Source organism: Drosophila ananassae, chromosome 3L (genome assembly GCF_017639315.1).
Source record: "Drosophila ananassae strain 14024-0371.13 chromosome 3L, ASM1763931v2, whole genome shotgun sequence".
Taxonomy (NCBI): Eukaryota; Metazoa; Arthropoda; class Insecta; order Diptera; family Drosophilidae; genus Drosophila; species Drosophila ananassae.
The window spans coordinates 10,091,673-10,116,276 of NC_057929.1; the positions used below are offsets into that span (position 1 = coordinate 10,091,673).

At 45.0% G+C, this 24,604-nt stretch overlaps 3 protein-coding genes across 5 annotated transcripts; 2 read left to right on the forward strand and 1 right to left on the reverse strand.

The window, feature by feature from the left end:
* Window positions 1-56: 56 nt before the first annotated feature.
* LOC6496026 (glycerol-3-phosphate dehydrogenase, mitochondrial) lies at window positions 57-2,293 on the forward strand. Its single transcript, XM_001960035.4, has one exon. The coding sequence runs from the start codon at window positions 57-59 to the stop codon at window positions 2,199-2,201; it is 2,145 nt and encodes a 714-aa protein (XP_001960071.1). The 3' UTR covers window positions 2,202-2,293.
* LOC6494576 (ATPase ASNA1 homolog) lies at window positions 2,236-3,740 on the reverse strand. Its single transcript, XM_001960036.4, has 4 exons — window positions 3,506-3,740; window positions 3,299-3,416; window positions 2,791-3,231; window positions 2,236-2,723 (listed from the first exon to the last, which is right to left on the reverse strand). The coding sequence occupies exons 1-4, from the start codon at window positions 3,616-3,618 to the stop codon at window positions 2,385-2,387; spliced, it is 1,011 nt and encodes a 336-aa protein (XP_001960072.1). The 5' UTR covers window positions 3,619-3,740; the 3' UTR covers window positions 2,236-2,384.
* Window positions 3,741-3,983: 243 nt separating this feature from the next.
* Window positions 3,984-24,527, forward strand: LOC6496027. 3 transcript variants are annotated; one of them, XM_001960037.3, is made up of 14 exons: window positions 3,984-4,412; window positions 16,384-16,510; window positions 16,591-16,828; window positions 17,761-19,420; window positions 19,481-19,650; window positions 19,708-20,037; window positions 20,101-20,198; window positions 20,262-20,662; window positions 20,719-21,045; window positions 21,102-21,285; window positions 21,342-21,501; window positions 21,571-21,697; window positions 21,792-21,937; window positions 22,006-24,527. In XM_001960037.3, exons 2-14 carry the CDS (start codon window positions 16,416-16,418, stop codon window positions 22,315-22,317), a joined length of 4,248 nt encoding a protein of 1,415 aa, XP_001960073.2. In that variant the 5' UTR covers window positions 3,984-4,412; window positions 16,384-16,415; the 3' UTR covers window positions 22,318-24,527. The 3 variants fall into 3 exon arrangements, with proteins under 3 accessions (XP_001960073.2, XP_014763601.1, XP_014763600.1); XM_014908115.3 differs by lacking the exon at window positions 3,984-4,412 and adding an exon at window positions 6,499-6,572; XM_014908114.3 differs by lacking the exon at window positions 3,984-4,412 and adding an exon at window positions 8,159-9,521.
* Window positions 24,528-24,604: the final 77 nt, after the last annotated feature.

Consider the following 24,604-nt stretch of genomic DNA (forward strand, 5'->3'; position numbering starts at 1 on the left):
TCAGATTTTGTCAAAATTCTTCGCTATTCGCAGGGGATAACCTATCGCCAGATATAATGGCCAGGTTCATCCAAATGGCGGTGATGCTGGGTAGCTCCAAGCTGGCACACGGCTCCTTCGGTTTCGAGGAGAGGACGCCGGGAGCGGAGCCGGTGCCGCAAATGAAGAGGGAGTTGCCGACGCGCAAAATGTGCCTGGAGGCCTTTGGTCGCACCCAGTACGACATCCTCATCATTGGCGGAGGTGCGGTGGGCGCCGGTTGCGCCCTGGACGCAGCCACCCGTGGTCTGAAGACGGCGTTGGTTGAGGCGGAGGACTTTGGTAGCGGCACCTCCTCCAAGTCCAGCAAGTTACTGCACGGCGGTCTGCGTGATCTGGAACAGGCCGTATCCCACCTAGATCTGGCTGCCTTCAGGAGGGTGCGCTGTTCCCTCATCGAGCGAAGTCACATTGGCAACATGGCTCCGCATCTTAGCCAGCCGGTTCCCATCCTCCTGCCTGTCCACAACTGGTGGGAGGCGCCGCTCTACTACATGAAACTGAAGCTCTACCATCTAATCGCTCCCAAGGGCACCACCAAGACCTTCCAATACTTGAGTGCCGACGAGGCGGTGGAGGTGTTTCCCATGCTCCGCCGTCAGGAGCTGTTCGGGGCCTTTGTCTTCTACGAGGGGCAGCATGACGATGCTCGGATGTGCCTCTCGGTGGCCTTGACGGCCGCCCGCTACGGCGCCGACATCTGCAATCACATGAAGGTGGTGCGGCTGCTGAAGAACAAGGAGGGCCATGTGAATGGCGCCGAGGCGGTGGACCAGCTGACGGGCAGGAAGTACACGATACGGGCGAAAGTAGTGGTCAACGCCACCGGCCACATGAGCGACAACGTCCGCCGCATGGAGGATGCCGACGCCCAGCCCATGTGCACCCGGAGCTGGTCATCGATTATTGTAATGCCCCGCTTCTACTGCCCCGAGGACGTTGGCGTCTTCGATCCCCACACCACCGACGGGCGGTCTATCTTCTTCCTGCCGTGGCAGGGCCACACCCTGGTGGGAACCAGCCACGAGCCGAGGGATCCCATGGATAATGCCAGCCAGCCAACGGAATCCGATGTGCAGTATCTACTGGAGGGCGTTAAGAACTTTGTCAGTCCGAGTTTTGATGTCCGCCGGTGTGATGTGCTGGCCGTTTGGGGCGGCTTTAAGCCCCTGCCCGTGCCGTCGGATTGCCTCCATTATACGAAGATGAAAAACCATGTCATCAACCTGGGCCCCAGCAACATGCTCTCGATTGTGGGTGGCACCTGGTCCTCTTTCAGGACTGTGGCCGAGAAGACCGTGAATGCAGCCATTCGCTACGGAGAACTATCGCCTCTGCGTGCCAATTCGGTTACGGCGGAATCGTGCAAACTGGACGGAGCCAATGGCTGGAGTCCGAAAATGTTCATCCGGCTAGTGCAGGATTTCGGGATGGAGCGCGATGTGGCCGAGCACTTGTCCAACACATACGGGTCGAATGCTTTCAAGGTCGCCGTTACCGCCGATAGAAGCGGCATGGCCTGGCCCATTGTTGGTAAACGACTGCATTCGGAGTTCCCGTACATTGAGGCCGAGGTCAGGCAGGGTGTCCGGGACTTTGCTTGTACGCTGGAGGACATGGTGGCCCGACGGCTACGAGTGGCGTTCCTTAACGTCCAGGTAGCCGAGGCGATACTTCCGCAGGTGGCGAACATCATGGCCAAGGAGCTGCATTGGTCGCAGGAAGAGAAGAATCGGCAGATTCATAAAACGCGCGCCTTCCTCCACACCCAGATGGGCCAACTGACTAAGGAGGACTCCCCCCACATGACCATTCCCATCAAAATGTCCGTTAATCAGGTGCGGATGTACGCCACGCAGTTTAAAGTCTTAGACGATAAAGGAACCGGCTACGTGTCCATCGCCGACTGTTGCCGCGCCATGAAAAACCTAGGTGTGAAGGAGGTGCCCCTGGACCTAATGCATAATGTGCTCCGCGATATCGACTGTCACGCCCAGGGAAAGGTGAATCTCTACGAGTTCCTGTTGCTCATGTCGGCTGTCGTGCACGGTGATATGGCGTACCTTCGCTACGCCCGGCTGTACGTGGACTACAAGAAGAAACAGCCAGGCAACTATATACCCAACCTGGTGCCAATGGAGCGGGCGGGTGGCGCTCTGTGAAACTTTACGTACAATATTTAGAAAGCAGCCTTCGTTAACTGTTTTAGATTACACGTAGGAGCCAATCCTTACAGGGATCGCAGCAACCTTAACTCAATTTTATTTTGAGCGCGCCTGTTTTGGGCAACTCCACGGGACAAAACTTACAAACAGTTGGGATGGGGATGGGGTTAAAGGGTGTTTCTATTCCTTGGGCTTCGCCTTAGGTTCGTAGGGCGTCATCAGGTTCTCGGAGAACGACCTAATGCTCTCCGGGCCTCGCACCTCTTTTTCGAGCAGCGGCAATTTGGTTACATGGAAGTCCTCGTACAGGTCGGCGATCTGATCCAGATACTTCTCCTGAATCTTGTAGCGGGAGGCGCACATGCTGCAGGAGTCGTGGGAGTTCTGAAGGAACAGAAGTTGATTCACAATGATGTTGTGCACATCGATGCCGCACTTGGTCAGCTCCTGGACCAGTCGCTCCGTTTCGTACAAAGAGAAGAACTCTGCGATGCAGACGCACACAAATGTAGTCTGGTCCTGGAAAGAAGAAAAAAAACAAAGGATTTTAAATGATAGTTCTCCCTCGTCACTCACTGGAACTTACTGGATTCTTGAACTGCTCGTTCACCTGGGTGATTATGCGCAGCATATCGTCCAGCTTTTGGGAGAGCGTGTCGGCGTTGACGTCGGCCATGCCCAGCATGGAAACGAACTGTGTTAGCATGGGCGCCACCTTCATCTTGAGGCGTAGGAGTTTGCCCAGGCCCTTCTCCACGACCTGCGGAAATGCGATTAGGCGCAGCGTGTGTCCAGTGGGTGCAGTATCAAATACAACCACTGAAAAATTCATGCCTTTGACCAGCTTCATCACCTCGGCGTAGCTCATGGCTTCGTCGATTCCCGGCAGGGCATTAATCATCTCCTGCATGACTCCTTTGCTTACGCGGAGCGCCTCGTTCTCGCCTTCAAAATATTCCTCTGGGAGTTCATTTAGTCCGGCATTTGGATCGATTTCCATGGCAAATAAGTTGTCAAAGCCATTAACCTGGAGAAATGAAGACATAATATTTCTGGATAGTGGAAATCTTAGCTGTCATAGGGAGTGTCATTACCTTTGTCGGCACTTTAGTGAACTTTTGGTCGAAGGCATCAGATATGTTGTGCGCTGGATCTGTGGATATAATGAGAACCGATTCGCGGACCTTAGCTAATTGAACTGCCAGACTGGAGCTGAAATATATACAATAATATGGATTATAGAGTAAGCCGCAGAATTCTCATGTTTTTGGTTTTTGTTTTTGTTGTCGCTGCTGTCTCACCTGCAGGTTGTCTTGCCCACGCCCCCCTTGCCGCCCACGAAGATCCACTTGAGCGAGTCCTGTTCGACGAGATTCTGCAGACTCGGTTCCAGCGGCTCTAAGTTATCGCCCATGTTGCCAGCTTAATCGAGACACGTCACGAAAGAATTTTTGCCAATATTGCTGGATAATTGCTATGATTTGTGTTTCGGTCTTCGTGTGGCGTTTACCAATATTGTTTAAGCCACTTTACAGCACTCTTTGACCAGGGGTATTAGCCAACATTGCCTCAAACTTGACATGCACTTTCCAACACCAGTAACCAGGGATGAAGAAACATTCTTGGCGCCAACTATAAATTTGAATTGTATTTGTAAATTCTTATACGGGAATTCATGAATCTGTAAAGTATTTTAATATAATATAAATATATATAGAATGGATATTTATCTATCACACCCTTGTGAATGCCAAGGCGTCAATTTCTCACGATCTTCTTCTTTAGCTGGGCCTATTAAAGTGCACAAAAGAGCGCCCGGAGCACAGGAAAATCACAATAAGTGTCGCGGATGCTCGTCTCATTGCCTTTCTTCTTATCCCCCCTCACCGACACTGTTAATTGTGCGAATCGCGAGCTTATCAAAAACCCTAGAGGCGGCGGAGAAAATGCGAGCAACAAAAGAACGCAGAGCCGTATAGCTATAGGCTCTTAAAAATAGTTGTGAAAACACCTCCGGCCGGCAGTGTCCACACAAAAATACGCATATTTCTAGCTCCGTTTTTCGAGTGTTTTTGGGATATGTATTAAGCTTAGTTCTTCCATTCAAATAAATATTTTTTCCCACAATAAAGTAGTTTTTTTTAAAAAGTTCTACAATGTTTTCAATGCAGTTGCAGTCCCTAGAAGTCTCAGCATTTGAACTCTGGCGTAAGTAGAGAATTCCTTATCGCCTAATACGGAAACTGTTCGCAGATAAATAAAAATATTAAAAGCTTAAGAAACATTTAAACTATGGAAAATATTTGTATAAAATATAGAGTGGGTGTGTTTCTCAGGTCACGCTTTGTTTATCTTTATTGGCTACAAATATTTTATCATAATTTTCCAAAATTGAAACTACTTTCTCTAGAGATAGCATATGAATTAAAAACCCATCAATTTATGGAAAAGACGTAATCGCTTCACAGTTTAATGTGTAGATATTCTGTTATCACCAAGCTGGAAATAATTATGTCAAACAATAAAATATATTCTGGTCTAGAAAACCCAAGAGGACTTAATAATAGACCGCCCATTCATGAGAGTTATCGAAGTCATAAAAATAACCGCGAATGCAATTCGTATTATGCGTCTAAAACATTTCAATCACTTTAGGCCGAGCGTTTAAGAAGTAATGCGATAAAACCAAAGCGAAATGATTTATGAATTTTCGAGGCACACGGCGTCCTGAACGCAGATCCTTTTGCGTTTGTTAACCCATGAAATATGAGCGCATTAAATTTTATGATATTGTTTGGGCCATTCTCAGCTTTGGTCCAAAGCACACACAAAAAACACACACGCAAACAAGCGGAAAGTTCAAAGTCAAACAATAACACTTTCCATAAACAAAAACCCAACTCACAGGCACACAGCCCCCAATCCCCGGACAGGCGCAGCCAATTTGCTTGAAATCAACGTTTCAGTTACCTGGTAGCCCCATCCAGATCCAGCAGCTCCAACAATTTTCCCATATGAAAGTTTTCAAAGAAAACTTTGACCTGTGGGGTGAGTGGGGCGGGGGCTTTAGGGGGCATGGAATTCTGGACAAAAACAAACAAAAACCATTCGCGTCTCACAGCGAATAAATGTTCCTGTCTGCATTCTGTTTGGGGCGATTTTCCCATGCTCCATGCTCCCTGGCCGGAGCTTAACTTCTTTTGCTTTCGTCCTTTTGAGTGCGCACTTTATCAAAGCTTAGCACCTGACAATTTGCCGTGCCACATGTGGCCATCTCTCCCTATCTATGTCCTTTTCTCTTCTTGCCACGCGGCCGGATTAAATACAAATGGTACAAACCTCTTACAAACTTCGGGGTATTCATATGTAAGTTCTTTATCCATACAAGAAACAATTCCAGTTTTAAACGGATTAAAATCGATATTCTATCTAATCCTTGAGGGTAATATCTGCTTGAAAACTTTGAAATAAAAATTTCAAAGAATATTTTTCCGATTCGTATGGGGAAATCCTGGTTTTCAAAATCCAGTGTAATATATTTTTTAAGTGGCGACCAATCCTTTAAGATTGTTCATTCCTTTCCCTATTATTTCTAACGAACCCCCCTAGCAGAGAATCTAATTAAAATGCTCCAGAACAAGCCCCCTTAAGTACCTGTTGTATCCTTTGTTTTGCATTTGGTTTCATAAAAATTCTCATTTAGCCATTGTGTTGTCCATTTTCCCCCCGGAACCTTGTTTTCAACGAAGAAACTAATTAAATGAAAACTGCTTCGTGCGGCCAGTTATGAAAAGCTCTATAGTCTGTGTGGTTTTCTCCACTTCCCTTAGTTGCAAGTTATAGTTATAGGTTGCATGTAGTTTAGTACTAGTCTAGTACTATTAGATGTTATATAATATTTTAATTTTAAATTCCCATTAAGCCAAGTGTGGAAGTATCTAGGTAAATAAATGGACAGCTAAGCTAATATCAAATGGCACTTGGTGGAAAATTTTCGATGAAAAGCGCGTTTAATAACATGCCACTTTTTTTCTTCCACTTTTACGTTTCAACGGAAGTGGTGGCTTTCGTGTTGGTTGCATGCAACAGGCGTGTCAGTCAGCTTACCCCCGATAGAATTCCCACTGACTCACGGGTAACGCGTTGGAATCCCCAACCCTGCTGATTCTGCATAAATTTTCCTTGAAAGCGACACAGCTTTTTGAGGAATTTCGATTAGACTTTGGTTTTTACTGGCTTTTCGTCGCTGTCGTCGTTGGCCATAGCTTTGAATCTGGCTTTAACAATTCGCCAGTGCACTTCGAGCTATTCGCATCGATAGTTTCAGGAAGGACATTAATCCGAATTTTCACAAGTACTTTTAAGCGGGTAAGTGCGCTGTGGTGTGGTGGATAAAAATTATAATTTATCGAGAAAGAGCGGACAGAGAGTTGGCAGGATAATAATTAATAATCTGCAATGGGCTTTAATAAGGGAAGTAGTAGAGCTATTATACTTACAAAATATATATAGTCTTTTTGACTAAACACATTGCAATGGCATTGTCTTCCTAAACCTAAGCGGAAATTGAATTCTACCAGTTCCCACTGTTCTCTATCGTATAATAGAAACAGCACACCAGCATCCTTCCCCACCTAAGCCCTCTCACAAGCTTATGCATTTATCTCTTTTTAAGGGCGAACATTTCAAATGCACCTGTTAACCGTTGGCAAAATTTATGACTTCCTTGCCGGTGGCTGGTTGCTGGTGGCTTGTTGTTGCTCCCATATCCTTTGGCTGCAGCTGCAACTGCTTTTGTTTTTGCTCAGCTGTGAGTGCGATAAGAGGAACTGAGAACAAAACAACATCCTGCAAGGAAGGGGGCAGGATAAGACGAAGGGATATTGTGTAGGGCAAGTGAGGGCCATAAATAAAATCACGAGCATACATTCAAATGTTAATTGCTCACAAAAGCACATTATGCAAGCGGACGAGTATGCGGATTTAAGAAGTGGATCCTTGGGCCGTGTCACACGTACCTTGAACAGAGGCAATCGGGGTGGAGGTCACATAGTCTACCGGCAAGTAGCTTTCAGATTCGTAGTAAAATTTTCCGTGTGTTTATTCCCTGACTTAAGCTGGAATTCCCTTGGTCAGACACTTCGAGGACCATTTTGGCGGTTTATTATTTCTTACTTAGTATTACTTATCCTATAATATATTTTATACACAATAAATAAACTAATATTTCTTCTATTAAATGCTAAAGGCTAGTATTTTAATCCGTTTTTAATGAATACCATTGGATTACTAGTCGTATACGCAATTTATTAAGTATACGCACTGTTTTTATGAACCGTAACTCAACTGCGTATTTTTTATGAAAAAAATATTGTCGCTGCCCGAAAAAGAAGTAATTATAAAAAATTCCAGGACTTTGATAATTTATCCTGGGAATATTTAAGTTTCCTTAGGCTCAGCTGGTGATAGTAAAGAGCGAAAGGACTCTAATTCACCACAGGGAAAGAGAGGGACTTTTAGAGCAAAGAGTTGCTCTCAGAGAGAGAAAGACTTTGCCGAATTCCACCGAAGTATGCGAACGGTAATTTGGCCCGAAGAGACCATGGGACAGTATAAAAGTTTTGGAGGAAAAACTATGCTTAGAGTCTATAGCTGTATAACTTGGCTTTTTCAAGAAAATCTTAACCTTAAAAATGTACTTTTCAAATGATTTTAAACCTAGCTTTTGTTTTACGAAATGTTTTGTTTACAGTTTACGAAAATGTTTTGAAACACATGTCGTATGAGTAATACAGAAAACTAAACACTAGATGGCGCCTAATTTCAAAATGGCTGGGCAGCCATTATTATTATTTTTTTATAATTCGCAACCGGTTCTGGTCGAGCCTATATAAGGCGGCGCATAGGATAGGCCAATTTTTTTTTTATTTTTTAATTTTTCTTTTTTTTTTAATTTTTATTCTAATCGGGATAGGCATCCCATTGTGCCACGAAGCACTGAAACAGAGCCGAAAGGACATGCCCTCTTTGCGCACGCCTGGCACTGGTAAAGCGGGTCTCGGATGCCGTGCAGAAATCAAAGAAAAGCCACATTTCGAAAGCGATTCCGTTTAGTTCAATTTGAGCGCCGTTGACTTGACGGTCTTGGCCCAAAGCACGTGCTATCCGAGGCGGCGCGTGCAGCTGCAGCAGCTGGTGGCCAGCATCAGCATCAGCATCAGCAGCAGCAACAACAGCAGCAGCATCAGCATCAGCAACAGCAACAGCAGTAGGAAGGGCAACAAAAACGTCGGCACTATCGCAACATGAAATGCTTTACGCTAGGCTAGGGAGGCATGATGGGATGTTGTAAAGAAGAAGAAGAGGATGAGTAAAAATTGAAACGGTTGGAGAAGAGGAAGCAGCTAGACAGTACATCAGTGCAAGATAACTGGGTGCGAGTGAGATCGAACGAAAAGAATGACTCTGACTGTGACTGTGTGTGAGTGAGTGAGTGAGTGGAGTGAGTGGCGTGTGAGAATGCGACAATAAATTAGCCGTAACCTGCACCTTGTTATTTGCACCTGTATCCTAACGGGATTACATATATACGAACATACATACATATACGTATGTAAGAATATTGCTAACAACACAACAAAGCTGAAGAGAAGAAGCCAAGAACAACAGGCAAGCAATCAAAGTTAATTTAGTTGTGTGTGTGTGAATACGTGGAAAACCCAAATGTGTGGAAAACGTAAACGTAAATTCTATTTACGCAAATAATACCTCGAACAAAGCCCAATAGCAGCAACAAAAATAGCCAGGAAGCGGGAAAGAGGAGGGCCCGCCAGCTCGGCAGGCAGCTCGAAGCTCCTAAAAGTAGGCAGCGCAAGAATTAGAAGCAGCAGCCGCAGCAAACAGCGCAAACAGGATACTTAAAATATCGAGGCAAATACCCAAAACACACACATACGCACGCACGCACGAACGCACCAGCATCCATATACATACACGCACGCACAGTGCTGAGTTCATATTTTTGGACTGCCTCTGGCAATCCTCCCTCCCTCCCTGGCCATGCCCAATGCCCATCCTACTTTGCAACACGAAATAAATATAAAATAAACCCAACACTGAGGTGTATGGCCCCAAGAAAGGGCAAACAAACAGAGCCGACAAAAATATATAAAAGAATACTACAACAACCAGAAAGATGCCAAAATGCTGGACAAAGATTGATGCTGGCTGCCGACGAACAGCAACAACAACAATAACTATAATGAACAGTGGTAACTGCCTAAAGTGAGCAGATACAATCGACGTTTATTGAAATATGTAAGTTATATCGATTAGGTCCTTTTGTAAAGATAGTATTAAGAGGACCCAAGTAGATCTACATTTTCTTTTATTTTAAGAGTGTTAATTCTATATATTATAAGAAAAAGATTTAATAAATATGTATATTAAGGACTAATTAAGTTAATATAATAGCAACTGTCAAAATGTCCTTGCATATTACTTTTTGTAGCATTTAAGTGTGAAACGATGTGTTGGCGCATTATTTGACTTAGGCACGAAAATTTGTAAGCCTCGAAGAGCACCAGAGGAAGGGAATGGTAGAGAAAGAGAGATACAGAGGAAGACAAAGAGAGCAGGACCTGCCGAGAGCGATAGAAGGACAAAACTCATAAAAAAAAAGAAGGGGGAGAGTAAGTAAGATGAGATGGAAGCATGAATTTGTTGAACCTAAGGCCCAGGCAAAGTTGAAGTGCAAAACAAACAGGACAACAAGGCAGATACACACACATACACACAAGCACACGCTGTTGGAGGCCCACCTATAAGGACCAACTCACACACACATACACACAGAGGAACTACAAGGAATCACACTTAAACATCACGTTGCGAGTTTCCCCAAGTTGTATCAACTTGTGCTATCCCCAAAAAAAAGGAAAACCTCGGCCATTCGCGCAGCATTCGAACTCAATTTGGTAGAAACAAATACAAACAAAGATCCCGCCGCACACAGGCTCAGTCCCAGGACAAAAATCGATTCAACGACAAAAAAAAAAAATAGTAGTAGAGAGCGAAAATTCTTAAGCAATCCAAATCAACAATTTCCCTTTTTTTGGAACCATGGTCAGTCCTTTGAGATTTCGAACAACGTGCCAATGGACTGAAATACCATAAATTTCGGTTCGGCTCCCTAATAAGAAATCAATTAGCTCTGTCTGGACCCGAAAACCAGACCAGACTATTAAATTGGGGTTCAGGGAACGCACAAATTGCATTTAAATGAGATGAACGCACTTTGAAATTTGCAATAATGCCACCAGCAAGGATACCCCGAAAAAATCTCATTTATAAACTTTACTGGAAGTGAAACCCTAATAGATGCTTTGATTTTTTACGATTAAGATAAGCAATTATTCCAGGAATTCAATTTTCAAATTAATTATCTGTTTGGAGCTCTTGCTGCACTATAAGGCACTGACGCCTCAATCGATATGCAAATATTTAGCCTTCGACCCCTCGGGCCGAGATAGCTAATTACCATGGAATTTACTTACTTACAATGGCATTGTCCTGGCAGCGATGTCCTAGACAACGGGCCTCACTGGGCCCGTCCGAGAACTCTCGCAGGCATTTTCGATTTAATGAAAAAGATAAATTTCTGCCTTTGATTTGATTTTAACGATTCTGGGACCAAGGAAACAAACGGTCTTTGGAAATTAAATCTCAAGTGGAGGACGGGGAAGTCCTGATGGTTGCGGCCATAATTAAATGACTGTGAATTGCGCAGCTGACATCCCACCACCCCCGTCCCCACTCGTCCCCACCCGTCCCCAGAATCAGCTGCAGCTCGGGGGCTTGCGGCTCGTGTGTGTCCTTGAGTTGGTAGAGAGATTCCATCCGCCACCCAACCACCTTGCATTTGGGGCTGCTATTCGGCTGAATGGCAACTGATTGCACTCGAAGACAGTGGGTGGGGTCTTAACCGATATTTAATTGACAAAAGCGTTGGGCTGCAAGGCGGCTGGGGGCCGGATTCTGAAGTGAAATTGTGGAAAAATGCTCATAAATTACAGCCGAAGCGTCCAAGTAAGAAAATCCATTTCCGTTGCCGTCGTCGACAAGGCCGGCGGTTGAAAAAGCAAACACGAGAGCTGGCATCGAAATGGGAAAAGCTGGAAGATGATTTTTTCTCCTCCTGCTAATAACTGATCCAGTACTTCAGTACTCCAATGCTCTATTGCTCCATTACTCTACTGTTTCACTTCTTAGCCATCCGACCGTTAACGGTTCGAAGCACAGGACACACAGGATGTGAATAGGGGTCTGGGTTATCTGCCACAAACACTCCCCTCCATTCTGCACTGAAAACAAAGGACTGCTCGATCTTATTGTCACTAAATATTTGAAATTTCCTTGGCTGTAAACTATATGTTTATATAATTCAGGATATATGAGGGATTAAGTAGAAAGTTAAACTTCGATTTTGTTGCCCAGAAAGGACCACCCATCACCACCCACTTTCCGGTTGCCTGGTTCCATCTATTTGCCCACAAACGCACACATTCGCAGAGCCGCTGACTGACAGACAGGCAGACAGCCATTAGTGCTCGGCCAGGCATCATAAGCCGTGCCACAGCACAGCAGAGCCCAGACGCACATCACCCAACAAAGACACCATGTGCCTCGGCCTCCTGCCTGCCCCATCGTGCCGCATCCTGGTATCGCGGCCAGTGCCACGTGCCCCGTTGGGTTGTCAGAAACAAAGCGTTGCTGCCAACACTGCCGCATTGACTAATGAAAGTGAAGCCTCCGTCGACCCAGCAGCTTCAGGCTAGACATTGGCAAACAGGACCAGACCTAGTCCCTCAGCTCTTGAGCCTCCCAGCTCTTTCCCCATTCCTTCCGCCGATTCGAACGTAAATTGACAAAGAGGACAATAGCGTTGACGATGACAGTAAATTCGAATTGTTCGAACAATGTATCAGGATGGGGGGGAGGAAAAAAACGTCAGCACACATTGGTCGAACGCATCCAGAAAATTGCTCAATGCTCGTCAATCTCCTCCTTTCAGTTGTTGCTACTATGTCAACTGCAATCCTGGCAGGATAACTAACTGACATCATAAGCCAGAAGGCTTGCTGTTGAAATTTAAATACCTTGATACCTCTGCTCTTCCTTACACTGATGGTAGACATTTTTGAGTTCTGATGGTTACTTAGTAACTTATTTCTTATATTAAGAGTGACTTGAAATCTCATGTGACCGATCAACTGTTGGCGGAAATGAATGTGGCCACTGATTGGTCTTTTACTTAGATGCCTGGCTGGCAGTAATAGAGACGATGCCCGTCGATGGATGTCAGTCAACGCAGTGCTTCGCAAGGCGAATGTAAAATGGAAATGAAAATCGATTCGAGGCCCTCCCCAGCGGAAGTTTGCAACATTGGAGCTGGCTGCCACATAGAATTGCAAATTCGAAATTGCTGAACGCCTGTTTTGCGTTTTGAAGCCGCCTAGGGCTTCTCGCCTTCCCTTTTCTTGTGGAAACAGAACCCCCACTTGCCCCTGGCCATCATATGTTGGCATCCTTTTAAAGCAATTCACAGCACGCGCCCATACAGACGCACAATCCCATTATATCGCACACCATCGCCTTGCTGATTGCACAATTACCAACAATGGCACGCTGACTCTGTCTGGCTGCGTGTGTTGTGCTTGTGTGTGTCTCTAATATTTCGTTTGTTAATTGTATGGGCGTGCCTAGCTGCCACGCCTCCCACCCACTTTCCTTGCCACTGAAGCAACAATTCTATGCCAAGTTACGTAAACTGGATGGTAGCTGCTGGAATGGTTTGTGGTGTATTTGTTGGAAATTCATTTAATATCACAGCCAAGATAGACAATTTTTTTTCAGATCCTATTTGTTACATGTCCTTTGACTCGGCTTCAAACAGTAATATTGTTACCTTTGGCCATAATCGCATTTGGTGCCTTTTATTGCATATGTGATTGGGTCGTACAATAGTCACGTTCCCTCATGCAAATATGTCTGCCCCCGGTTCTAAAAAGGCTCTTATTTGTTGCTAATTAAAGTATTATGTCTGAACATGCCTAACATGTCGTATACGTAATATCTAACACTATTCCTCAACACTCGGGCGTATACTTAATCTTCCCTCTCGCTGGGCGCGAAAAAGTATGCTATAATAATGGAAAGTGAAAGGAATGTCTTGATTTTCTCGGCTATTTAGATACAAAAGTCACCTGCTCGCTGTGCCATTGCTGGGACCATCTAATTAAATGCTCAGCCATAATTTATGTCTAGTCCCAGACAAATGAGAGCCTAACCGGCGTGGGGTCATAAATTTAAAATATTTCCCCAGCTAAAGCGTATACGTAATATTTCTAGGGGGAAGTGTGTGAAAAAATTGTTGCCCAAAAAAATGCCCAGGTTCAGATGCTTGGCACACACATTGCTCGGCATTCTCTGCTCAGGATGTCCACGTAATGAAATTCCATGAACTCCGTTTCGGACCTGGACTGTACGCAAATATGCCATGGCTGGAATTTGAATTTGCTCCTTACTGTAATATACACAAACAATTTCATATGTATACTATACACCTAATCTGTCGCACCCAAATCATGGGGCTGATTGCCGCCCGAAGGACATGAGCGAAAGATGTCCACCAGGCAGACGGTAATTGGCACAGACCTTATGTAAGTCAGAACCCATGTGCTGGCGTTTTAATGATTTCCTTTCAATCGGCCTTAGAAGGGAAACTAACACGTAAAGATTGATTACAAGAATATATGTAAGATTCAAGGAAATTAAAGAAACGAGTGCCAATTGCAGGAGTAACCAGTTCTCGATGGAATGCCACAAGCCACAATTCCAGGAATCTGCAGTCATGGACTCCGATAAGAGCAGGAAAATTCCACAGTCTGGTCTCAGACTGTCTACTGATTAACTACGACTGCCATTTCCATTTCTATTCGCATTTACATTCCCATTCCCATTGCCATACTCAAAATGTAATTTTCTGCGGGCTGAGGCATCTGAACAACTAGACGTATACTTAATAATGTTTACCCAAGCAATCAGGCGCACAGGAACAATTGCTAGATTGCCGGGCTGGATTGTCTGGATCGGAATTTCAACCTTTTCAGGGAGTGCCTGAGTGCCTGCCTGCTTGCCTTCCTGCCTGCCTCTGGCACATCTGACAGAGATTTTTGATTTGTGATTGGAATTTGAGGGGCTGACACTTGGCAAATGCGCCAACAATTTGGGTAATAACCTTAAAGGTCGGCGATAAATACAAATTCTGGCCTGGCCCAAGCTCCGGCTCCTTACCCATGGCCTTCGAGTTAATATAATTTAAAAGCCAGCCAACCCTGCCCATGCGATTTGCCTGACTGCTTTTTCGGTTTTTGGTTTTTTGTCCGGTTTTTTATTTTTTTTTGCTTTTCTGCACAGGAATATCGGAAAGGACGGGACAAAAGCAAACAATTTATGGTTCATATGAGTTTGGAATTGGTGTTCAGCATACAAATGCCAAGCAAATAGAATTTGTGTGTTTATCCTGTCCCTGCCACGCTTGCCACTCCTCCTACCATCCACCTCCAATTGGTCCTTCTGGTTTTCATTTCATCCGGATGCTGGGCATGTGTGGGTTAATGGGAAAAATCTATGCTTACCCATGCGCCATGGCTGTGAATATGTTTGCCTGGTTAGTGTTCTGGCTGGCTTGGAATTTGTTTGCCAGTTGTGTGAAGTAATTGGAATTACCACAAATTTGAATTACAAACTGAATTATTTACGAAAAATCAAGCACTTATTATTTTAAGGGTAGTATGTTAACTCTCCCTCTATAAAAATGATATTAAGAGCTATGAATAACGATTAAGAGATTAATAATAAGCCATTTTAGTTAGAAAACCCTAAAAACCAACATAAAACTTAAAACCTAACCAGTTAACTGCCGTAATTGAACTTGATCAACTCGATAATTGAAGTTTATGTAAACAGATTGGGGCACTCATGGCACTTTCGTGAACTCATGCTCTTGGACTCCCACCCACACTGTGTCAGGCCCCCTGACCGGGCTGGTTGCATTGGATTAGTGTCAATACTCGTCCTTGACACGTTGTGAACTCTGATGGAATACCAGCTCGGCCACTTCCCGCCCCCGTAGCCTGGCCAGTGTCCGAGGGGTTTGACCAGGAATGCCTACAGCTGCGTGGGTGGATGGGTGTGTGTGTGTATGTGTTGTGTTTTGGTTTCTCGTTTCGGCCCAGTTAAGGTGATAGTTCACCTGTTGCCAGCTGCCTCGCTTGGCCCCATGCACCCGATTAAAGTGGGTCAGAGCTGCAAATCGAAGTGAATCAAAACTATTTTAATCGCCCCACCTGTGGCTCAAGTTTTCAGTTTTCAGATAAGGGTTTAATGTCAAATCAGAAATTATTGGAAACTTAAACTTTTTAAAGTCTTTGCTAGTTAAGAGAAATAGTAGCTTTGTCGAGTTTTTTCAACTTAATTAACCCGAGTTCCATTTCCTCGCAAAAAGGACTGTGAAAGCAACTCAATTCGATGGCCGGCCAAATTCGCCCGAAATCGACATTGGCTAACACAATACTTAATACCAACAACAGGAGGTTTTGTGCTCTGAGCCGACTAATGGCATCCATTAGACACAAAAGACCAAATTGCCTGGCCCGATTCCGATGGCATCGATATATACTGTGTGTTAGAAGATAGCTACCCAATGCCGGCATATGGAAACCCATTCCTGGGTTCCTGCACATATTTTGATTTTTTTGTGCCATCTATTGTCACGTGTCCGTTTCACCGGGATGTGTCTATGTGGGTGGCCTATTGTGTAATTGATTTCGATTCTTGTGGCCAAAAAGGACCCCGCAGCTATTTGCATGACTGGCTCATTTTGGCCGGCTTTTAGGTTCATCGTTGTTTTATTTTATTTTCTTTTTTTTTTTGGGGGGGGGGATGATGCCTTGGTGGGAACGTGAGTGAGTCTATATAGTAGTTCTATAGCCACTAGTCCGATTTTGATATGCGCGGCATGCACAACGCTGCGGCTTATAAACAAAAAGTTCTTGCGACGGCATTCGAATGTGAATCACATACGGACTAATCTGACCCATCCAATACTCGTTTTCAGTTTCGATTCCGCCAAATTACGACGATTAAGCCATGAACGCACTCGATATGAATAAACAATTTCTGAGCGTCTCCCAGGACCACAATCAGCATCAGACCTCGGCCGACGACCAGAGGAGTCGCTCAAGGTAAGTTGGCCCTTCAACTTTGTGGAAATTTTTTATTGAAATATTAGAGAAACTATGCTGAAAAGGACTTTCTTAAACAGATCGGAGCGTGCCTCGAGCCTGGCACTACCCCTCAACTCTCTACTGGACTTTTACGACAAGCAACAGGAGCAGTGCAAGTCAGTCACTTTGTTGCCACTTCCGAGCAACTCTGGAAATTCCAGCAGCAGCAACAGCAGCAGCAGCATTGTGCGACGCCACTCCTCCCACTACTATCCGATGCTCGAGGACAAGCAAAAGCCGTCGCAGTTGCCTCCTCAGGCAGCCACACAAATGCTTGTAAGTAGTGGGGTCTATGGTGGACTTTTCAACAGCTTTAAGGGGTTACAGAACCCTGAAACTTTTCATAAATTGAATTTAGTTTAAGCTTCAGTTCAAGGTCTTTTAAACTTTAATTTGAGAAAAAAGAAACCGCCATAAGTATAAATGATTAAGTAGAAAGCTCATTGAGTTTCTTAGAACTTGAAAGAATTAAAAGTCCATTAGCTTTTCCAACTTTATTTTGTGGTAGAATCTTCTTGAATTTTCCAGGAATCCATTGGGTTTTCTAAGGTGAAAAGCAAATTTAAGCAGCAACATTGTGGTAGAATAAATATTTTTACAGTGGCTGCCAGGACGATGTCTGGTATTATTTAGCTGACATCGCAGACAGGAGAATCCTGAATGGCGGGCTGGGAAACGAGAAGAGATTAGCTTCGCTGGGATTTAAGTAAAGTTTCGCTGGCTTTGCAGGATGCGGGAGATCGATGATGGTGGCAGCAAAGGGCAGCCAAAAAAAAACCACTAGAACCACCCATATTTTAATCTATATTTTCGCATCCATGGCCACGCCCACAAATCCGTGGGCAAACAGAGTTATTTTTCGCATTTCCCTTTGCAGGGCGTTGTGTCGGGTTTTTATGCACTCGGCTTATCGAAAGCTTAGCCCCTCCCTGATTCCATCCTCCCCGTATCCTAGTACCTGTCAGGAGCTTATAGTGCAGAATATTGCCACAGGATATTGTGGCTACAGTGGGTATATCTAGGAAGGATATACTTATCTTCTAATTAATGAATTAGTTCCAAAAAATAGTACAACTTTTATGTTTCAATTTCTAAAATTGTATATGGATATAATTTAATATTGGATTATTTCCCATTAATTTGATGTATTACTGTACTTGCCAAGTCATAACTCGGAGCTCTTCCTCTATTTCTCTCGTCCTTGGCAGGTAAACATGACGGAGCAGAAATACGACAAGTCAGCGCCAATGGGCGCCAGGCAGCAGCTCCAGTTCCATCAGCAGCAACAGCAGCAGCAGCTGGTGCGGGTGGACACCCCAGTCACACCCCCTCCGCCCATTCCACGGCGACTGCTGCGGGGCAAGTCCGCCTGGCAGCCGAGTGGCAGTCCCAATCCCATGATTACGGGCGGACAGGATAGCGCCCACGGCACTGGCACGGTGTTTGTTTATCCGCAGCCAACAAACGTGACCACAGAGTCAGTAGCCGGCGTGGGGGGTGGTGGAGGAGTGGCTGGTGCAGGAACTGGCGGACAGGGAGGCGGGCTACAATCAGCGCTGCTTGTTGACATTGCCACACGTCCGGCTCCGGCTCACGGATATGCGGATGCCGATGGCATTTCCGATGACGACCGCATGAGTCTGGAGAACTCTGTCTTCGACGAGTCGCTAACCTCCACGCCGGTCAAGGTCGCCAGCTATCATGCCGCAGGCGGACGATACTCCGCAATGGGTCACATTGCCAAGCGAGCCCAGCGCTCCTCCAGCAGCACCGTTGACTCCGCCTATGGGTCCTCGCTGGGTGGTCATAGCGAGAGGTTCGCCAGCAGCTCAACCAGTGTTGATTTCCGCAGTCGATTCTCCTCGGTGGACACGCAGTCCTCCCTGGACGAGAAGCCCCTATCGAGTTCAATTGACTCTCCATTGGCCACCAACCGGGACTCAGCTTTCCGGGAGCGGGCCATCCTCAACGATGCCATGCACAAGCTGAACAACAACAACAGCCTCGGAATGGCTCTATACCAGGCCAGTAACAATAACCACAGCACCAGCAGCAGCAGTGGAGTTGGAGCCTCAATCGACAGCGGCTCAAAGTTGCCAGTGGTTCCCGCCCGGAAGCAACCACCACAAACCGCCAAAAACAGTGGAAACAGCAACAACTCATCGGGAGAAAACAGATCTCAGAACTCCAAGGAGACCACCAGTGTCTCGGCATCGGCATCAACGTCCTCTGCCGCCTCGGCAGGCTCTAGTACCATCTCCAGTGGCACCATGTCCTCCATGTCCGGGCCATCGCCCTCTGTGACGGTGCCATCGGTCGCCGATTTGAATCCCAACTTGAAACGTCCAGGGCCACCAGAGCCACCACTACGGCAGGCCAACGCAGTTTTTGATTCCATGGAGATGGGTCCTCGGGGTCATCCAGCTCCTCCACTGACCGTTCGAAACAAACTGGGACGCACTAAGCCTCCACCGATTTCGTATCCGAGAATGCAGCAACGCCAGGACTCAACCTTGTCCAGCGACAGCTATTCGATCAGCTCAAGTCCAGGTTACAACTCCAAGTTGATGGAGGCGCCGCTATTGGGCTCAGGATCGCATCAGGTTGGCAGGAAATCAAATGCACCAGGATCCGCTCAAAGGCAGACTCCTCTAACGGACCTGGCACCGACGCGGTTTTTAAGCGGTGGAGTAGGAGGAGCTGCTAAGCAGGCACCAGCTGTACCACCACCTAGGGGCAGGATTAACTTCCGCCAGGATTCAACCATCTCTAGCGATAGCTTCAGTCAGACGTCCAGTCCGGGGTACAACCCCAAGCTCATGGAGGCGCCGCTACTGCCCTCCCTCTCCGCCAAGCGATTGTGCAGTGGTAAGATTAAAGGACATGAATTAGAAAGGACAAGTTTAACATTTTTCGTTTCCTTTTCAGCACCAGCACCGATAGTCTGCCGGCAGGGAATACAGCATGAACCCATCGAGGAGTTGGAGCCACCGCAGACTCTATCGCCGCTCCACAAGACGAGTGGTCCGCCCAGCAGCCTGCAGACTATAGTTCGTTTCCAGAATGGTGCCCCGCACACCATGTCCTTGCAGCATCAGGTAAGCACGAATATCCCTGAGACTAGGCCTAGGACTACCATATTATCCCAATTTCAGATCATCAACCGGCGGAAGAGCTCAAATCCGTATATTACCAATGGCCGGTTGAAGTTCCGCCTGTTCCAAATCCTGATCAATGCATTCGCCCTGCTGGCCATCGCCGGAGGACTGGCTGCCTACTTCAATGCCTATCCGACAATTAAGTTTGTGAACAAGACGATCATCAATACAATCCATGTGGAGGACACCACCAGCTTTGGCAAAAACCCGGCTCCGGGCACTTGTCTGCCGATAATCGTTCGTTTTTGCCAGGGTCCCCAGATACCGTATAACTATACCGTGTTCCCGAACTACATCGGACATTTTGGTCAACTGGAAACACAGACGGTTAGTCTGATTATCTTCCTAAGAAGTTATAGATCCTTTGACGTATGTTTTCTTATTCTTTAGGACTTGGATTCCTATGAGGCCTTAGTTGATGTAAGATGCTACGAACTGGTTTCCTTGTTCCTATGTACCTTGTTTGTGCCCAAGTGTGGACAGAGTGGGTAAGTCAGGAGGAACTCCTCTCCTAACATAAGAACTTTATAACTTTATTATCCTTAAACCAGTGCCACTGTGCCACCCTGCAAGACGCTGTGCACGGAGACCATGCGCCGATGTGGATTTTTCTTTGACGTTTTTGGCCTTAGCCTTCCCGAGTACCTGAACTGCAAGCTCTTCAAGGACTTCCCCAGCTCCGAGGACTGTGTGGGTCTGGAGGAGGTGCGCGAAGTGATGATAGCCTCCTCGAATCCGAAGTGCGATGGCTTCCAGTGCGACCAAAACCGCTGTCTGCCGCACGAGTATGTTTGTGATGGCCACTTGGATTGCATGGATCAGGCGGACGAGGCCAGCTGTGAAAGATGTGGTCCAGACGAGATATACTGCGGCGATATGCAATGCATTGGAACCAAGCACATATGTGATGGCATAATCGATTGTCCTTACGGTCAAGACGAGAGGAATTGCTGTAAGTAATACGACTTTTTTAACTATTAGTTTGGGTAATAAGTACTTTTCGAATAGTGAGATTGAGTGAGCGGAATGGAGATGTAGGAACTGGTGTCCTGGAGGTCTACCGCATAGGTCAGCGTCAGTGGATGCCAGCTTGTGTCAAGAACTGGGATCGTGCTGTTTCCCCGAGTGCCGTTTGCTCCATTCTTGGCTACTCGGCGGTGAATGCCACTAGTGTCCTGACCCAACGCACCCATCGTCCGTTGCTGGCCTCCGTAAACGTGTCCACGGATATTTGGAAAATGTACGCCAAGAGACGTTCCACTTTGATGCAGGAATTCTCCAACTGCAAGAGATCGGAGGATTATCCAATGGCTGAACTAACATGTTCCAATTATGGTGAGTTTTGATTGTGATTTGCATCTTAAAATTATATATAAAATAAAAACTCTTAGAATGCGGAAGAGTCAAACGAGGTCGCCACAAGCCCTCTAGGCGTATTATTGGTGGCACCCCAGCTAATCCTGGTAACTGGCCCTTCCTGGCAGCCATTTTGGGCGGTCCCGAGAAGATCTTCTACTGTGCCGGGGTCCTAATCTCGGACCAATGGGTGTTGACGGCCTCCCATTGTGTTGGAAAGTGAGTATTTCTTTAATAAAATCCACTTAGATTATTTATTAAACATTATTTATTAGTTATACGGTTATTGATCTGGAAGACTGGACTATACAGCTGGGAGTAACTCGTCGCAACTCATTTACCTACACGGGTCAGAAGGTCAAAGTCAAGGCGGTTATTCCGCATCCCCTGTACAACATGGCCATAGCCCACGACAACGATATTGCACTATTCCAGGTGAGAATGATGGGTTGGATAGTTTTTGAATGATTTTTTAACTTTGAATTTTTTTCTTTTAACTTTAAGCTGGCTACACGAGTTTCCTTCCATGAGCACCTCCTTCCGGTCTGCCTGCCACCTCCGAGCGTTAGGAATCTCCATCCTGGGACTCTGTGTACTGTCATTGGCTGGGGGAAAAGGGAAGAAAAGGATCGTAAGTGAAGATCTCAATTTGACTCACACTTGATATAGAAAACTATGAAAGAAAAAACATTTAAGAATCACCCTTTATTTATTTTATCCAACAGCCAAATCCACGTACGAGTTTATTGTGAACGAGGTGCAGGTGCCCATCATTACCCGCAACCAGTGCGACGAGTGGCTGGACAACTTGACAGTGTCGGAGGGCATGGTCTGTGCAGGATTCGATGACGGAGGCAAGGACGCCTGTCAGGTGAGTTTATCCCCCAAGCTTTCAGAGGATGATGGAGGATTTTCTATTATTTCTACATGTTTTTGCAGGGCGATTCGGGCGGCCCACTTCTGTGTCCGTATCCGGGGGAGAAGGACCGCTGGTTTGTCGGCGGCATCGTGTCCTGGGGCATCATGTGCGCCCACCCCAGACTGCCCGGTGTCTATGCGAATGTGGTGCAGTACGTGCCGTGGATTCAGGAGCAGATGGCGAAGCATGCCCGGCCCATCAACGAGGAGCGAGTGAACAAGTATGACCTGCACCCCGGCGGACCCGATATGCTCTCCAAAATAGCCACAGACCCGATGCGGAATGGCCAACCCTACTACTACTCCCATCCCAGGACGGCGGCCAAAACCTAAGCCTGGTAATGGAGGATTTGAGATGAAACGAGGTGACACTTGAACACACCATATCTAATATCGAAGAAAAACGATTGCACAAAGTATATACACACAGAAACCGGATGAATCCTGTGGGATACATACATATATTTTGCTACTGAACTTAGAGTGTTTTAGCCATCCCGCTATAACCGATTTGGGCAACATAATCATGTGTCAATTTGCCGAATTTATTTGTCAATTTTTTTACAAAGAGATTTATATGAACCTGATACCCGAGGATGACGATATCCTAATATCCTCCAAAAGAAGCGCCCGAAATGGGTGGACCTAAATGTCAATACCCGCATTGCGAACGCGATTTATATATTTAAAGATAAACGATGATATCCAATATATAGCCGATATGTAACCAATTGGTAATTGTGTCTAAATACCCAAAAAAAAAAAGAAAGAAATCTGGACAATAATTCGATTTTGTAGCTGAATTTTGTGTTGAAAGGCCCTGATAGGAAAACTAAAAAGAATACTACGAGTATATAAATGTCGAAGAAAAAGATAGAAAAAATATATATATATATTATTAGAACCAAAGCTATTGAGTGTTGAAAATTAGAGCAGCAACTAACTAAGCGACAAATATATGTAATAAATTTTAGTGAATATGTAACTCTATATTTAAACGTATAGAAATAAGGAAAACTTGCTGATCTTGGGCATTTGAAGGAGGAAACGTGCAGTTGACAATAATGAGAAATACAAATGCACAATAAGCAAAAAATGAAAGAAAATATATATATTTAGGGAATAAGTCATGAAAATACTAACTACAATGCGTGGGTTTCAGCTTTAAAGAACACTAAATGAAGTTATTAAAACGAACTTGAAGATGTCATTGCCGGCTAGATGATAATTCTGTGTAACTTAATATTTAGAACTATTTACACGATTGCCACGCCCCTCTTAGACTGGCCGCTTTATAGTCGAAGCTCAATATTATCGCTCTAATTTGTATCCCCCGTGCTCCTATCATCCGTAGTCCTAGGTGTGCCATGCTAACGTGCGATAATTTTTACAACTATTTTGCTAAAAACAAATGACAAAATATATATATGAAAAATCGGCACAAAAATGAATGTAAAATATGCGTAACTAAAGACTCAAAATTGGTTGTTTCATCAATTACACAAAACACACTCATACGCACACACACTTGAGCTTCGCGATGTGTACAGCTTTGATATTATTTTCAATCCGGAACCGGAACCAAAAAACCAAAATGGCCGGAATTCCAGGAGCTCGGTGTATTAGACTTATTCTTTCTAGCTAAAAAAAAAGGAAATACAAAACTGTTGAAATGCTTTAGACAAGAGATTAAAAATGTATAACCGATCACTATTAGTTCTAGTTGGACATATACTGGACATATACACACACAGATAGATATACCATATTATACGCCTATCTATATATATATATATATATGCATGTTTTGTACAATCAGTTTACAAGTGGAAAAGTATTATTAGTCTTAAATGGGGGGTTAAATGAAGCGCATATTACACAAGGCACATGAAAAGAAACCATATGTAACTGAAATATATATACAAGAAATATACATATAACGCGGATACATATATTCTATATATATATTGTAGAAGTAGCTTGTAAGCAGATGTGATGGTGTCTAAATTTATACATGCATATTACCAAGCGAAGAGCGCAAAGCTTAGTTTATACTCGAGACAAATCTGTGGGCTGTTGCATCTAGAGACGAAAGCATACTTATTACTAAAGGCTTAAGGACAGCGGCCGGATTCAGGACAATACATATTCATAGGGATATACCCATATCACAGACATAATGCTTACTTCGATATCATGCATTGCATTTCTAGGGAATTTAGGAGGTAACACTGATTGATATATGAAAGAAAAGTTGATCTTAAAACGGAAAAGAAAAGAAAATGTATATTATCCGTGGTGTTAACTCCTAAGAATCTTGGAATTTACCAAAACTCATCCTTAAATTGCAACTATTGTTTCCTTTAGCTGTTGCCTTGGACAGTTAGCCACTCATATCCTTTCTAACTTTATGTTCCGTGGGTACCCACTCCTTGTGCATTTACGATTATGTGGACTATGGCGGTCTATTTTATACACCCATGCTCCAGGCTACTATCAAAACGCTTAGCTTTATGTACATTTAGTCTAAATCGAACATAACCCGGATATATTATATATATATATATTGTAGATTGTAAAATGCTTAGCATTGGCAAGGTGAGAAGTGAGTGAAATAATT